This window comes from Pleurodeles waltl, chromosome 4_1 (genome assembly GCF_031143425.1).
Source record: "Pleurodeles waltl isolate 20211129_DDA chromosome 4_1, aPleWal1.hap1.20221129, whole genome shotgun sequence".
In the NCBI taxonomy this organism is placed as follows: Eukaryota; Metazoa; Chordata; class Amphibia; order Caudata; family Salamandridae; genus Pleurodeles; species Pleurodeles waltl.
The window spans coordinates 640,508,532-640,525,238 of NC_090442.1; the positions used below are offsets into that span (position 1 = coordinate 640,508,532).

Sequence of the window (16,707 nt, forward strand, 5' to 3'; positions counted from 1 at the left end):
TATGTAATTTAAATATACCAACTAGGAATATGCCATGTTTAAAGAGGGAGCAGAGGCACTTTACTAGTGGTTGGCAGCAAAATAAGATCTGGGGTGACCAAACAGAAAAAGCTGATTTCCTACAACCACTCTCTTTAATTTTAAGCAAAGTTATATGTATGTGTAGGTGATTAGAAATAAAATAAACTCAATATATTGGTGATTTAGTCCAACCTGAAGTACAATTGGTAAAATATTTTGGATCTTTGCCATCTCTTTTTGAAAGTGAGTAAATTCTTTCTGAAAGAAGTAATATAATCTACCCTTCACCCAACAAAGGTAAAACCATGAAAACATTATATAGCGTTTCTTGAAGATCAGATAAGTACATTGAAATCAAAGATGAGATACATATGCACCCTTGTTGGCCACCGTTTTGATAGCACCTCCAGCATATCTCATAAAAAGCTTGCTGAATAATTTTTCTGTGGCATCTAAATAGGTTATTAGCTGCTAATTACATGGGCAATTAGTAGGGCCCTTCTAATGCCCCTTCTCTATAATGCTCCCTGCCAAGACTTTGGAACATCGCTACCTGTTACAGAATCTATAGAATGTTAAGGCAAAACTTATTATTATAGTACTGTTTCCTTTTTTTAGACCTCACTTACTAGACAGTCCACAAGATCTTGTCAGCTTGCAGTGATCTTGGAGCCTGTCCATTGCTTTGCTTGGTCACACTTATTTGCTTGCTTTTTATTTGCCAATTTGTGTAGGCTTTCCTCTTCTTGCATTTCTCTCTCCCCTGGAGCATAGCTTCTTAATTCTGACTGTTTACTTTATAAGCACTACTTTTTTCTTTTTAATTAACACTTCATGAGATTGCATGTGTTTTCTAGTTGTCCCTTATGCACTTCTGTACATCCCACACCATGCTCTAAGATTGCTGTCTGCAACCCCCACTGACCCGTCCCTCCCTCCCGCTCTCCATTTCTGGCCCCTTCCTCCGATCCTCAGCTGCTGCCCCTTGCCTCCCACCCTCAGCTGCTGCCCCTTGCCTCCCACCCTCAGCTGCTGCCCCTTGCCTCCCACCCTCAGCTGCTGCCCCTTGCCTCCCACCCTCAGCTGCTGCCCCTTGCCTCCCACCCTCAGCTGCTGCCCCTTGCCTCCCACCCTCAGCTGCTGCCCCTTGCCTCCCACCCTCAGCTGCTGCCCCTTGCCTCCCACCCTCAGCTGCTGCCCCTTTCCTCCCACCCTCAGCTGCTGCCCCTTCCCTCCCACCCTCAGCTGCTGCCCCTTCCCTCCTATGATGTGCTTATCCCCTCTGTTGCAGGAGAGTGTATAGACTCACAGGAAGTTTCTGATTCATCATCTCCGCCTCTGCCAATAGATCCTTGAGTTTTCCCCATGGGCAAATCCTCTCTCGCTGTTCAAGGTCATTTTTGTAAAAAAAAAAAATGACATTCATTTACAGACTTTTTGTAAGGCAGACACACCATACAGAGATAGTGATGGTCAGAGGCAGGTATCTTCCTACCACAGGGAAGGCACTTCAGAAAATGTGAAGGCATTTATGAAGAAACATTTCCCTCAGATATCTGAATAAAGGGAAAATCTTTACAACCACTTAACACGTAAAATTTGGAAAAATTCAAAGAGAAATTCAGAAAATATAGGATGAGAAACTCCTGAAATATTCAGAGATGCACTGAAGCAAAAAAGAACTAAAGCTCTGGGGCAAACTGTCAATACAGTCATGCAACCTTCTAGTTGCTTAAAGAATAGTGTATGCTTCTTTAGCTTTTGCGCACTTTTGGCCTGACAGATGCCTCGTTTTATTATTGTTATATCTTGTGGGAAGATTTAGAGTTTAATTTTAAAGATGTAGCCCACTTTTCAGCAAGGTACTAGAATGTTGTCTTTGTGCTGTGCAAATACTGTTTTGAGAAAAAATATAAGTAAAAAATGGGATTGTTTTGTTGTCTACGAAGGGAACAGGTGACTTACATTTTGAAGTATCTACCACCATTTAAAGGCTTAATTATACTTTATTCGTGAAAGAAGTGTTCCAACAAACAAGTAGGAATATTCTACTTCAATGACTTCAGTGAGAGTACCTAAAATGCGGAACTAGGGTTATAATTAAATAACATTTCTTCCATGAGTGGCATATTATGGGAACAGCAAGCAGGTTAAGAGAAGCAAAGCGATGGGAGTATGAGGGAACATAGTGACAAATACTTTTTGTGAAGATGCAGAGATTTTGTAGAGCAGCAGATGTGATGGCAGATGATTAATCCTTCGATCATAGCAGGTCTGCAGTGTTTAGACAGTGAAATAAAATGAGAGGTTGAAGCTAGACGAGGAAGGTTGTAAATAAGACTCACTGCAGTATTCTGATGGGTACAGCTGCAAGCAGATTTCTCCTCACCTGTTCAGTATCACCAGACTGGTTTCAGGAATTTTTCAAAAGCAGTAGAGGGTGCTAGCTCCATATCACCAATGCAAGTGACTTCACAGCAACATGAGTGAAGCTATTAAGCACTCACCCCAGCACTCGAACGTCAGGTCCCTATTTTTCTGCGACATTCAACATGGATTCCATACACCTATATCTTCAGCAGTTTCCTTGGGCGTTTTGGTAAAATACAGTGCAGTGTTAGGGAATATGTCCGCTCCTAAGAGGTCAGGTTTAAAACATTGTGTCTTCTGCAGTAAGCAAATGTCTATAATTGATCTTCATAAAGAATGTCTGTTCATACTCACAGTGCCATAGTATGCTGCCCAAGGCCATAAAAGAACAAGAAGCCAAGTTGTGTATGGCCAGGACGGGCCAACAAGCTTATTGACACTGTCAGTCCAGGACTTGTTTCTGCACCACACCTTGTTCTTTTCCTTCCTCCATGTCACCCTTGGAGAAGAGACGACAACACGAAAAAAAAGAAGCAGAGCTCAAAGTCCCCAAAACGCTCCTGATCCTGAGAAAAGTAATTTTATAATTGGTGGTCCCTTCTCCAAACTTAACTGGTGATGCTCCTGGTTCCGGAGCCTGTGGCGCCCTACTACCTTGACAACAGCTTACCCTGAGTTTTTTGGTGTTGTACACTGATATCACTTCTTTCCTACAGGCTGTGTGGGACACTTTTCAAAGAATTTCTGGTCCCTCTGGTGTGCCTTATGAACCTGTGGGACGGGGTGGCTTTTGCTTGGGGCACCACCTGTGGATTGTCCCTGGCTCTAGGAACCCCTCCGGCGATTCTTTGGTCGTCACAGATGCCAGAATAGGTTCTGCCGGCTCCAGTGATGCTGCCACCTCCTCCTCCACCTCCTGTTGTACTTGATGCTCCATCTCTGCTAGTGGAAAAAAACAAACCTGCATTGGTCCCCTACCACCGGAGAAGGACTCTAAAGATATTGAAGCTTTCAGAAAGACGACCTTCACTGGAAGCTTGGCCTTAAGATCCCTGAATGTTGTCTGTCTTTTAGCCTGGTGCACACATGTCTTATGAGACATGGCAGCATTGGTGTCAGCTAATTTACTGGACCACCTGCAAGAGCATTTCTCATAAGTCATCAAGGACGGTTGGGACACCTTGAGGCAGATATATAAAGCTGTTCTCGACGCAGCAGGCTCTGTGGCCAGAGTCATGGACTTGTCTGTTTCCTTTTGACATAATGCCTGCCTCCATTCTATGGGATTCTTGGCCAACCTCTTCATAATTGTTCCCTGCACCATATGGGAAGCCCTGTTAGCTTATCTTTAAAGGAGAATGTGCAGCCCATGGGAGTCTTTCTCCTAGCCTGGAAAGGCATAACAGACCAGTGGGTCCTTTAATTAGTTGAAATGGGTTATTCCCTTCTTTTCAAGGGACACCCTACCTACCCCTCATCCTCTCTGACAATTTTCTCCTTCACCAGAACACCTGCTTTATTCTGAAGCAGGAGGTAGCAGTCCTGTTGCTGGTATTCAAATTTGGCTTTTCCTCCAGCAGGTCCATATTTTACCTGGAGCCCACTCAGCACCTCCTGTTCATAAGGGCAGTCCAGGAGACATCTCTTCAAATTGTCTCAAAGTGAAAGAAAGCTTGTAATTTTATGTGTCATGGAATCTAAAACCAAACTTTTTTCATTTCTTTCTAATATCTCCCATGAAACTGGATATTTTTAATTGACCACATTGGAGCTCCCCAAGCAATTTCTATTCTGGCTTTAATCTTTATCTCTTAATTAAATGTGGTATGCAACCGATTTTGTAATAAGTAACTGTGCATTCATTTTAATAACATTTATCCATCCTACTGCCAAATTCACAAGGAGACTTGGTTATTGAATTAGTTTTTTTAATCTGTTGTTCTATCATAAAGTTGCAGCTTGTGGTATTGGTTGCCTCAGTTTAGGACGCAATATGTTTTTTGAAAACCTGCTATCATTTAAAAATGTTCTTTGGAGTTCATTACCTCGAAATGTGTTAGAGTAGTGAGATTTATTGCCTTTTTTAACAGTGGATAGGCTTGTAGATTCTGTATTGCTTTTGTGCGTGTCGGGCTCAGGAGATGCGGTCCATCAAGGGTTTAGTGTGTTTGCATGGTTGCATACGGGATGGATGTGTTTCCCATATGTGGTCCTCTCATAGAGATGTAAATTCCTTTGTAGGTCAAGTTTCTAGTAACTTTGGGCAGTTGGAGGCACATTTTCTGACCATTCCAAGATGGCGGTAGTTGTTGCCACACGCATTCAAACTCTTTGGCATGGGGCCTGACCGTTTGCACACAGGATGGAGATGTTTTCCACACAGGATGAAGAGTCTTGCCACATGTGGTCCTTTCATAAAGATGTGTTTACCCATAAAGGCTAAGCACTTTAGAGTAATTTGATAAACGTCCTGACTGTTCCAAGATGGCGTCAGTTTGTCACCCCAGACATGATACATTGTGTTCAAACCATTTACAAAAGAGATGACACAAATCACCTCAGTTTTTTTGACTAGCTCAAGTTCCGATCTTGTATGTATATTTTATGACTTGGCCCTACATTCACATTAATGATCCAGATCTTCATTAGCTTCATGACATGCATTACATCACTGATGATATGGGTGTTATGTCTTGTGAGTTTAGTTTCCATTAATATGCCTCTAGTTGGTTTCTTGTACTTGTGAACGAGTTAACCGCTTCTATGCCGCGGACGTAACGGTTACGTCCTGCGGCACAGTGCTCGTGTGCCCAGGACGTAACCATTACTAGCGCTCCCTCTGTGGTCTGCCCTCCCACCCCCTGTGACGTCAGCACGCGATCGCACGCTGACCTCACAGAGGCCCCCTCCCATCAAGCTCAGCTTCCAGCACGATCGGAAGAGAAATGCTTTTGCATTTCTCTTCCGATCATGTGATGGGGGCCCTGAGAGTCTTCAAAGGGAAGGAAATTAATTTCCTTCCCTTTGAAGTCTCTCAGAGCATTTTAGCAGCGGGATCGTGAAGCGATCCGGCTGCTAAAATGCCCACTAGACACCAGGGATTATTTTCATTTAGGAAATTGTCATAAGGGCAGCGACCCCTTGGGCAAGGGTCGCTCCAAAGGGGGGGGGGGGGGTTTGTTGTTGTTGTTGTTTTGTTTTTTGTTTTTTAGAGGTGGGGTGCGACCCCTTAGGCAAGGGTCTCTCCCCTAGGGGGCAAATTATATTTATGCCATTTCTGCCCCCCTTGGGTGCAGATTGGCCTATTTTTATGAGGCCAATCTTCCCCCAAGGGGGGCAGAAACCACTAGACACCAGGGAGGTTTTTTTTAACGCGAATTTCACACAAGGGGTGCGACCCCTTAGGCAAGGGTGGCTCCCCTGGGAGCAAATTATATTTAGGCCATTTCTGCCCCCTTTGGGGGCAGATCGGCCGATTATTGCTACGCCAATCTGCCCCCAAAGGGGGGCAGAAACCACTAGACACCAAGGATCTTTATTTTTTTGAGTCAATTTCACGCAACGGGAGTGACCGAAATGTGGTAGGTTGGTAGGTTTTCCTAGGTGCCGGCTGAGCTAGAGTCCAAAATCCACAGCTAGGCACTTTGCAAAAAACAGGTACGTTTTCTTTGGGAAAATGTGATGTGTCCACATTGTGTTTTGGGGCATATCCTGTCACGGGCGCTAGGCCTACCCACACAAGTGAGGTACCATTTTTATCAGGAGACTTGGGGGAATGCTGGGTGGAAGGAAATATGTGGCTCCTCTCAGATTCCAGAACTTTGTCACCGAAATGTGAGGAAAAAGTGTTTTTTTGGCCAAATGTTGAGGTTTGCAAAGGATTCTGGGTAACAGAACCTTGGGAGAGCCCCACAAGTCACCCCATCTTGGATTCCCCTAGTTGTCTAGTTTTAAAAAAATAACACAGGTTTGGTAGGTTTTCCTAGTTTCCGGTTGAGATAGAGGCCAAAATCCACAGCTAGGCACTTTGCAAAAAACAGGTATTTTTTCTTTGGGAAAATGTGATGTGTCCACGTTGTGTTTTGGGGCATATCCTGTTATGGGCGCTAGACCTACACACACAAGTGAGGTACCATTTTTATCAGGAGACTTGGGGGAACGCTGGGTGGAAGGAGTTTGAGTGAGTTTGATCACATTGAAGACACTGTTCCTCATTGCCATCGCATCAGCTCATCACATGAGAAAGCTGGAAGCACTCTGTCCAGCAGCCGTGCACTCCTTCTTCTTGGACAAGCAAGCAAGTGTTAAGGACTAAATCGTCGTTGCTCCAGGAGGTTGTGATGTATTTCCACATTGGCCATTTTTCACCCTGCCAACTTTATTCATTCCACCTCATCTATCCAAGGAGGAAGAGCGACTACAGTGCCTAGATCTGATAAAAACTGTGAGATTTTACATCAGCTGCACCTAAGACCATGGGGTGTACGATTAGCTCTTTTAGGAGTTCTCTGGAACAAAGAAGGGAAGAGCTGTACAGAAGCAGACCATCTCCATATGGACTGTCATGTGCATAAAGATCTACAGACTGGCTAAGAAGAAGCTTCAGACATTCTTAAGGGCTCATGCCACCAGGGACAAAGCTGCTACCACCACACTGGTGAGCAGAGTGTCTGTTCTGGACATCTGTCAGGCTGCTACATGGGTGTCAGTTTACGTGTTCACGAAGTACTACTCCCTGGATAGCCAGTTCTGGTGGGAGGGCCATTTTGCCCTTTGGTCCTGCAGTATTTTCTGTTGTGAGCCGTTCCAGAGGCCCGCACCTGGGAAGGTCTGTTCTGGTGTCTATTCATAAGTTGAGGATTCTGCATTTAGAAACATCCATTAGAAGAACAAGTTAATTACCTTATGCAAAGCTCTGTCTAGTGGATTATCTTAACTGCAAATTCCTCATAACCCACTTCTCAAAGTTCTAGGGAGTATACTCATTAGGTCCCTACTAAAAAGATTCCAAATCTGCACACTGGCACAATCTGATTACTAAGGGCTTCTTGTTGGGGAGCACGGCATACATCAGGAAAAAAACGGCATTGACTTGCAGATTTGGCAGTTGTATTGTGGCCCCCCAACATCACTTTTGGTGCGGGGCAGACTAGACAGAGAGCCGCACAATGTTGCACTGTTGCGTGAGGGTATTGCTGAGAAAAAGAAATCTTCAGATCCAGTCTGGCATCTGGGAGCATTCAGTGGGTGAGTAATCTGCAATTAGAGTATCTAACAGAAAGCCTGTTACAAAAGGTAAAAATGGTTAAAAAAAGGTAGGTAATTTGTTATTTGAGCATTTTACAGTCTACATTTTGGGGGAAAACTTGTCTTGAACAGGCTTCTGAAGTGTGCTTCCCTTCATATGAACATATGGTCATTGGCACCCTGGCCATATTGCTATACGGAAAAATATGGACTTAAACGTTTTCGGGGTCCACACAAGCAGTGAAGAATTATTCTAACATTTATGACTTCATTGAAGATCTTTATGATGCACAGCCAGGACTACAAGTAAGTAACCAGTTAATATTTACTAAGTTAGTTGCCAAGTTGCAGATCGCAGACAATGCTCGTCTTTATCACCTGTGGGTAAAGTAACACCTGTTAAGTTAGCAGTTTCTGATATGCAACCATATCCATTTTAAAGTCACTGTTAGTATGTTTGTCTTTTATTTATTTGTTTTTGGTCCTACATTTCTGAACAAACTCAAGAACTATGTGTTAAATGACACAAGTTGTCTACCTTATCTCTTTTCACATTGATGTGTCTTAAGTCTTTTGTGTATCACCTGTACCAGAGGATTTCACAAAAGGATTCTTTGTAAAATCTTATCTAAAAGTCTATCTTTAGGCCTTTCCTATTGACCCATAGGTCTTGCAATTATTATCATAGTTTAAGGTCACTGTTATAATTTTAGTGGGAGCCCCTGTTTAAGCACTAAATCAGGCACCAGTCAGAACAAATATAAAGGAAAAAAACATCCTTCCCACCCCATTCAGTGTTGCTTTTCAAAAGAGTCCAACACCAAACTCTGAAAGAAGATTCTGGAACCACTTGTCAGAAGATGCCATACAAAATTGCTCCACTCACTGTCAACAATGCAAAATATAGATGGGGCAGCTTGTGTGCAACCTCTTTATATAGTGTTTGATTCCAAAATGATTATTGAGATTTTGACTGTGAGTTCTTGTGAGAATCTGACCGTGGCATCCCACGAGAACTCACACAAACATAAATGCATACATAGTTACAGAATGTGTTTTATATGTCTGTTGTTAGGGTTGTCTTCCTTAATGGAGCTGACACAATGCAACAGAAGAACATTTGACAAATATGAACAAAGAGAGCAAACATGAGAACAAAGGAGCCTCAGTTACGTGCCTTGTGAACTTGCAAAATGGGTTAAAGAGTGTACCAGGATAATGCAGTGTTTTATCTTTTTGGCCATTGGTTTTCCACCAGTAGTGTTCTAGAAATCGAAGTTTATTTTTCTTGTTTGTAGATTAACATTTAAATTAAGGTAGCTGCCCTTCTGTGGTGGTTGTATTTATCTGAAGGCTGTAAGGGGCACAACCTGACAGAAAATCTTTGTGAGCCAGTAACAGATTTAGTAGACATTCAGTGGTCTCTTCATCATGCATTGTGGCTGGAATGTCTCAGAACACTCTTCCATGTTTTGTTCAGGATGTCTAAGTGTTGCCTGTGTTGGCTTCTTTGGAAGTTTTCATTTAAAGTAAAAGAAAAAAAAACACACACAAAGGAAAATATATCGATCACCCCAGGTAATGGGCAGAGTTTCTTTGACTGAAATAGTCTTTTGGGGTGAATATAGCATTGCAGGTATGGCCTGCATTCTGTGAAGCACCAAAGACAACAATGTGCAGATTTAGTGCTTTAAGGGTTGTTGAGTAGGTCTCTTATCTGGTATAATTCTAGTTTGTCAGACAATGTTTTGAGGTCTCCAAGAACACATAGGAAAGGATAGTAAATTGTAATATCCTATACATCATCCAGTAGGGCATCCACAAATGTTGCCTTTTGTGGAGATGGTCAGTACATTAGAAGAATTAAGATGCTGAAGGTCGAAGTATTGGATAGTGAATAAGTAAGGCACCTATGAATTGCTGTTTTGTAGAGTGTTATGTATCCAAGGGGCATGGCTGCATGTAGAACAGTTGAAGTGCCTTCTTCTTTCCATGTTTCTGTGATACAGAGCAGATCCTACATAACCGCTCAGTAGGTCACATATATGGTTCCATTCTTTCTTAAGGCACTAACGTTGAACAGAAAACAGTGCTATGAGATGCTGGATGTTGTTAAAAACAAATGGAGCACCAGGTAACCCTACAAGGCCTTTCAAAAATCCAAAAGCTAAAGCATACCATCTGATCTAATCATTAAATAATGGGGAGTGATTTCTAGACTGATCTGCCTTTAAATGACGTATGTACAATTAATGCAGATGATATAACCCTTAAGAGACTTTCTAGAGTAAAATCTGCTCTATACTCTTCCTGATATCTTTAAGAATCCCTTCTGTAATTATTCTGCTTTAATACTTTTTGTATTTTGTTATTTTTTTAGCATCGTATCTTTCAAAAGGAGGTTTTGGATGTATTGTTTCAATTACGTTTTTTTCGCATCAATGACAGTATTTCCTGAAAACAAAAACCTTACATTTCCAATTAGCCTACTTGTTTTGCCAGTTACAATGGTGTACATTTAATGTGAAATATTTGCTGATAGCTTTTAAAGAGCTGATCTTCCACCAAACAATTGTCTCAGTCTGTTTTTTACCAGTATGGTTAGATTTTCACTCAGCCAGTCCTTATTCAACTCTGAATTTTGTAAATAGAGCATGCCATTGGTTACAGCACCATAAGTTTTGAGTAGTAAAATATTGTTTATAAAATAACCTGTGGCATTTCAGCTTTTCAGTGTTATTCTTAGTCTTTTATTGTGTTTGTTTGCCAGAACTGTTTTTCCAAACCATACTGTCAAAAGAGTGGACGATTCTACGAGCAATGGACAAGCACACATACATGTCGTTGGTGTGAAAAGAAGGGCAATTACACTTCCCATTCAGATGTACTATCAACAGCAACCACCTTCAGCTCCTGTTGTCAGGGTTGACATGATCCCCGATGCAACTCGAACTCCTTCACCAGCAGGTTTCACCCATATACTTTTTATATAGAAGAGATAATTATAAAATAAATTGATCATGAGAGCTTTTTGGCAGTATAACATTATGCATGGAATAATCCCACTCCTGAACAAAGCATTCTCTGGTATCATTTTCTGTCTATAGGTAATCCTGTGATGTCATCCTGTAAACTTCTAGCATGTTAGTTTTTTTTTTTTTTTTTGCTCTGTAGTGTGCCACTATAGTTTTCAGTACATTTTCTACATTGCATGATAACTTTGTAATTTGATCTCTGATTTTACGTTTGAGTGTTAGATATGTTTTGAATGTAGACTATTTCATCTGCAGCTTTTATTTTTGGGGATTTCTAAAAAGAGAAAAAAAACTAAAATGTGGGATCCAAGTGATGAACAAATGTGAGGAGCGGTCAAAACCTACTTCCATGACCCTTATGTGGTACTTGGGAAAGCCAGAATCGCAGTACTTTGCATAGCATACGTTTCTGGGGAAACATTTTGATGAATTTGACAAGTTTACTTACTGAAACCCTGTGCATAAAGAATAGGTACAATCCCTCGACTTTCAAGACAAGATTCTTATTGGTCTCTATAGCATGCCAAGCATTGAATATCACAAAAAACCTTGAGATTTCAGAACTAATCACGACGTTCGATACATGGCTATTTCTGAAGAGAGAGTAATCCTGTAAAAAACACAGAAGAACCGGAGCCAGTGATAGAAAGTTTTGTTATATGGATCCATAGAAAGACTTCCAGTGCAGATGTATTTAGGGTAATGATATATCTAATGATAGTGTTTTATCTGCAGTTCTAGTGGCATTTTGTAGGCATTGCATTTCAAATCCTGAAAGGCAGATATCCTACAGATGATGCAAGAAAAGGCTTTTGCTCTTCTCACTTTGCCTATCCTACATGAATATGCAGTCTTTTTACCTCTATGGTGGGGTAGGGGTGAGTGTATGTATGTATGTGTTTATGTATTTATGACTGCTGCATAAGCGGAGAAAACTCACATTAAACTTCTTAGCAAAATCCTTGAGTAGAGTAAGCCCAATTTTGATAATACCAAAAGAGAAATGACTATATATACCTAGCTGGGTGCCATATATCAGGAATTGGTATTGTACCTGGTGATACCTAAGAAACAACTTAAGCTTGATAAAGCTAGGAAAAGTGCAAAGATGTATGTATGTGGTACTTCAGTAGTGCAGACCCAGCCAGTCAGTAGGCAGCATAGTGGTTTGTGGACAGTTAATGCATTGTGATATTGTCCACTTTAAAGAAGTATGTCTTCAACGCAGAAAAAATGTGTTAGCTTTTTTTTTTTTTTTTACTTCTTAGTCTGAGCTCTGATGATGACCGTGCTGTGGGTGTGCTGCGAACTACCACTGACCTTGTCTGAAAGCGAGGCAGCAGTGCTGGTTGTGATGACTTTGTAAATGATGCAACTGGTTTTGAAGATGATTTAGGCATCTAGGGGAGCCAGAGGTGTTCTGTCAGGATTAGTTTGTTGTGTAATATTTATTCAGGCCCTGGATATGACGATCACAGATGTTTAGGGTGCCTTTATGGGTGACTGTATGGAGTTTGGGAGACAACAGAAGAAGGTGTTACATAGTGCAGTTGTGAGAGTATGAGGGCTTTAACACCAGTTCTGAAGTTGTTTTCTGACAGACTGTTTCACTTTCTTTCAAAGAGAGCTAGTACTAGGCCTTTTCCTTTTTTTGATAATGTGTTCCTTATGAATGAGGTTGGTGACCATGGTGAATCCAAGGGACTTGGCATTCGGTGAAAGTTGGGAAATGAAGATGTGGTTCATGTCGTTGAGCTAAGACAGGAATTCTGTCTTGGTTGTGTTAAACTCTAGACTCCAGGTCTAGTGTTGAGCAGGCAGTGTTTGGTGCATTGGATGTCTGAAATAGGAGACTGTCAAGTTGAGTTGTGTATAATTTGCAAATTGGTGAATCTTGATGCTGTTATATTCGAGTAGCTGGGATTTTTAGGGGAAGCTGGAATAACTCTCCAGAACCTTGACTCAGACTTATAAATGTCACATAGAAGGTTCAATAAGGGATTAATTAAGCCGTACTGCACTTGTGCTTTACCATAATTCTTATGTCATTATTGTTACATGCATCATAATTGTTTACAAAATAAATCATGGATAATTCATTAATTCAGTCCTGGGTAAGTAATATTATCTCAGCATCAGAAATCAATATATGCAAGAAGAGTTTCAATATTCATAACTGATTTATCCATAAAGACAAATATTTTTTAAGTGCATAGTGTGATACACAGTCCTTATAGATATTAATTGTGGTGAAAGCATAAACTTTAAGTATCACATTACACCCTAAGGTAGTTCATGGAAAAAAATACAAAGTACTTAGGCCATCAGTATTTTTTTTTTTTTTAACGATCACTGTCTTTCATAGTAAGAAATCTATCTGGGCGTCCTTTACATATTGAAAAGAGTTGATGCATTTTTTCATAAACTGCCTCATGGTTGAATAATGGACACTTGAAGTATGTGTTTACTTCCAGTTATTGTTTACAAGGATTGTGTGTCACATTATTCCCCATAGAAGTCTCTTTTTAGATATTTCTCAAATCAGTGAGTTACAATGCACTTTAGAATGAATCACTTGTAAATCTTGAAAAGCACATTACGTATTGAGTTTATATACTGATTGCATATCGAGTTCAGACACAGATACCAACTCGGTGCTTCTTATGCAGGTTTGATTAGTGAATTGTCCTAAGATTATTTTGCGAACAGTTATGTTTCATTTATCATTAATGATGTAAGGATTATTGTGAAGTAAAAGTGCTATATGGCTTCATTTATCCGTTAATGACCCTTCTGTATTACACACACACATCATTGAATAGAACACCCTGCACCTCCATTTAGAGGTTGTATACAACAGGAAACAGTATGAAACCCTGGGGTACTCCCCAGGTCATAGAGATCTTTTGGGACCTGGAGGTTCCCATGTGAGCAAACTGGTATTTGGAAACGTAATAGGAGAACCAGTGAAGGACATTATCAGTGAATCCCAGGTGATACACTTGTGTATGTGGATGGAATGGTCAACTGTTTTGCAGACAGCTGAGAGGTGCAGCAATATCACAAATCAGCAGTCCTCTTCATCTGTGGTTGGGAGTACATCATCTGTGATGTGTAAGGCAGCTGTCTTCATGCAGCGGAGTGATGTGAAGCCAGGGTAGTGGTCGTGCAGGAGATGGTTAAAATTAATACGACCTTGGAGTTGAACATAGATTGCTCTTTAATTGATCTTGCAAATGAGGTCGGTCAATAATGGGCCAGTAGTTGGCGAGATCATCAGAATCTAGTGTAGTTTTTTATTTTTATTTTTAAGAGTGGGGAGATCTGGCCCGTCTATAGAGCTTGAGTGAGAGAAGCATTGCCAATGGTGAATATGGGTGAGAAAGAGCTTTGAGTTGTATATGCTGGTGAGATCTGCAAGTGATTGGGGTTTAAAGGATGACTATTGTGAACTCTGAGGGAGGTGATGCGCATAAAAAGACTTCGTAGTTAAGCAGGTGTCAACTGCAATTAAAACCAATTAAATGAAAAAAAGTATCTGACTACCTATAACTATGTCTAATAGAGAGGAACACACGATGCAAGTCATACTAACAGGTACTTCCATAACCACTGAATATCTCTTACATGCAGAGGCCTGGGAATAAAATTGAACAGAGAAATACAATTTTCCATTTATAATATACATGAGTCTATGAAGACATTTTCTTTTATTGAAAATGTCATTGACATATCAAAGGTAGTCGCAAGAAATTCACATTAATCTGATAGAGACTTCTAGTTGCAGATTCTTTACCTTAGAATTTCCACAGGCGTCAAACTGGATCAGGAGATTTTTATTCAAGCAGTACCTTTGCTCGCCATCAGGTGGCGTTGGTCGACTCTACATTCATTGTTCGTGTTGTGGTCGCAGTAATGACTTTGCGATTGTACTTACGCGCCTCTCTGACGCGCTGACTTCAGTTCTTTTCTTTCTGCACCACGCACAGATCTGAAGAAGAGCAACTCAGGTACATTTTTGACCGACTTTGACCTTTTTGTCGAATTTGTGGACTTTATTGTGCGTCGAGGGATGTCTGTAAGACCGACTTCAAGCCTTGCAACATCTGTCACCACATGATGTTTGTGACGTACCCTCCCCTGGTCTGTTTATGGTGTCTGGAGCACAACCACAACCCAAAGTCATACTCCTAGTGCTGGGCCATGAACCCGAAGGCTTTGAGGGAGCGGTCCCCAAAGCTTATGGCAGCCCGCATGAGAAGAAGGTCTTGAGAACGCTTGCACAGTCATCACCACTCCTCCTCGTCCCATTCAGAATTGTCTGGGCATTCAGGGTCGTAAGAAGACGACGTAGAAGAAGGCTAAACGTTCCTCGGCTTCACCCCGTTGCTCGGCCGATGCGACACGGGAAGAGCGGAGACTTCTTCTGCATCCAGTCTGTGCCTTCCCGAGTTTCCGGGAGCCGGAGCCACCCCTGCCCAACCCATGGAGTTTTATGAGGCCATGTGTAGGAAATTACCCTCTTGTTGGCATGGTTACCCCCACTTTGTGCCTGCTATCAGTAAGCTTGGACTGTTTTCACTGAGATATTGCTAACAAGGACCCCAGTGAGTATGCTCTCTCCCTCTAAATTTGGTTACCTAGGACTTTGCACACCCCACAGTTGGCATGCTGGTGCCCCCTTATAAGTCCCTAGTATATGGTACTTAGATACCCAGGGCATTGGGGCACCAGGGGTTCCCCATGGACTGCATTATGTATTGTGCCACCCAAGGGGGCCCATGCAAAATGTGTCTGCAGGCCGGCCATTGCATGCACCCTTTCACCACAGTTAACTGCACCAGCTCACTCTAAGTCCCCCCTATGGTATGCCCTCCTCGCCCAGAGGGCAGGGTGCCGATCCCTGTGTGTGAGGGCACCCCTGCATGAGCAGAGGTGCCCCTGCAAACTCCAGTTCCATTGCACTGGACTTAGTAAGTGCGGGGAAGCCATTTTACCTGTGTACTGGACACAGCAGTGTGTGTCCAGCTACAAAATGGTACCTCCGAACCTGGGCATGTTTGGTATCAAGCATGTCGGAATCATACCCCAGTACTGTTGCCAGTGTTGGTTGTATGATTCCATGCACTCTGCGGGCTCCTTAGATGGACTCCCAGTACTTCTCCTACCAGTCTTCTGGGGTTTTCTGGACAGCCCGCGCTGCTGCCAACCCTCAGACAGGTTTCAGCCCTCCTACTGCTTGACCATCTCAAGCAGTGGAAGGCAGAACAAAGGATTTCCTGTCCTGTGGGAGAGGCAGGTAACACCTTCTCCCTTCGAAATAGGTGTTACGTGGCTTGGGAGGGGTAGCCTCCCCAAGTCACTGTTATGCTTTGAAGGGCACATTTGGTATTCTCCTTGCATAAACTGGTTTGCACCGGTCTCTGGCACGAAACTGGACAAAGAAAGGGGAGTGATCACTCCCCTGTCCATCACCACCCCAGGGATGGTGCCCAGAGCTCCTCCAGGTGGCCACTTGATTCTATCATCTTAAAACCAAGATGTGCAGAGGCTCTGGGAGCATCTGAGTGGCCAGGTCAGGCAGGCGACGTCACAGCCCCCTCCCAATATGTGGTCACCTTACTAGGTGACCAAACTCCCTTTTAGGGCTAATTAGGGACTCTCCTGAGGGTGGGTCACCAGAATAGATCTGCAAGATTCCATCCACCAGGACTCCTCTCCATTGTTTACTTCATCTTCTGGCCACTGGAACCACAACTGGACTCTTCAGCAACCAACAATCTGCAAATCCAGAAACGACTCCGCTTTACAACATTGTTTCTCCAGTTACTTACAGCAGCTGCAACATTTCCTCGGCTGTGCATTCTGAGGTCGGAGAGACATCAGCCTGCACCAAGAAGTAAGAAGGAATCTTCCTTGGAGCGAAGGAATCACTCCTGCATCAGCAGGCACCAACTGCAATGATGATGGCAGCGTGGATCTGCTCTCCTCCAGAACCATGTGTATCCTACATCACAAGTGGTAGTCTGGAGTG

General features: G+C 42.4%; 1 protein-coding gene across 1 annotated transcript in view; it reads left to right on the forward strand.

Moving 5' to 3' along the window:
- ARID2 (AT-rich interaction domain 2) overlaps positions 1 to 16,707 on the forward strand; it is an 860,005-nt gene that overhangs the window by 614,050 nt on the left and 229,248 nt on the right. Inside the window, exon 14 of the mRNA XM_069229081.1 lies at positions 10,409 to 10,605. Within this exon, the coding sequence (XP_069085182.1) occupies positions 10,409 to 10,605 (197 nt within the window). The remainder of the gene's footprint in view (positions 1 to 10,408; positions 10,606 to 16,707) is intronic.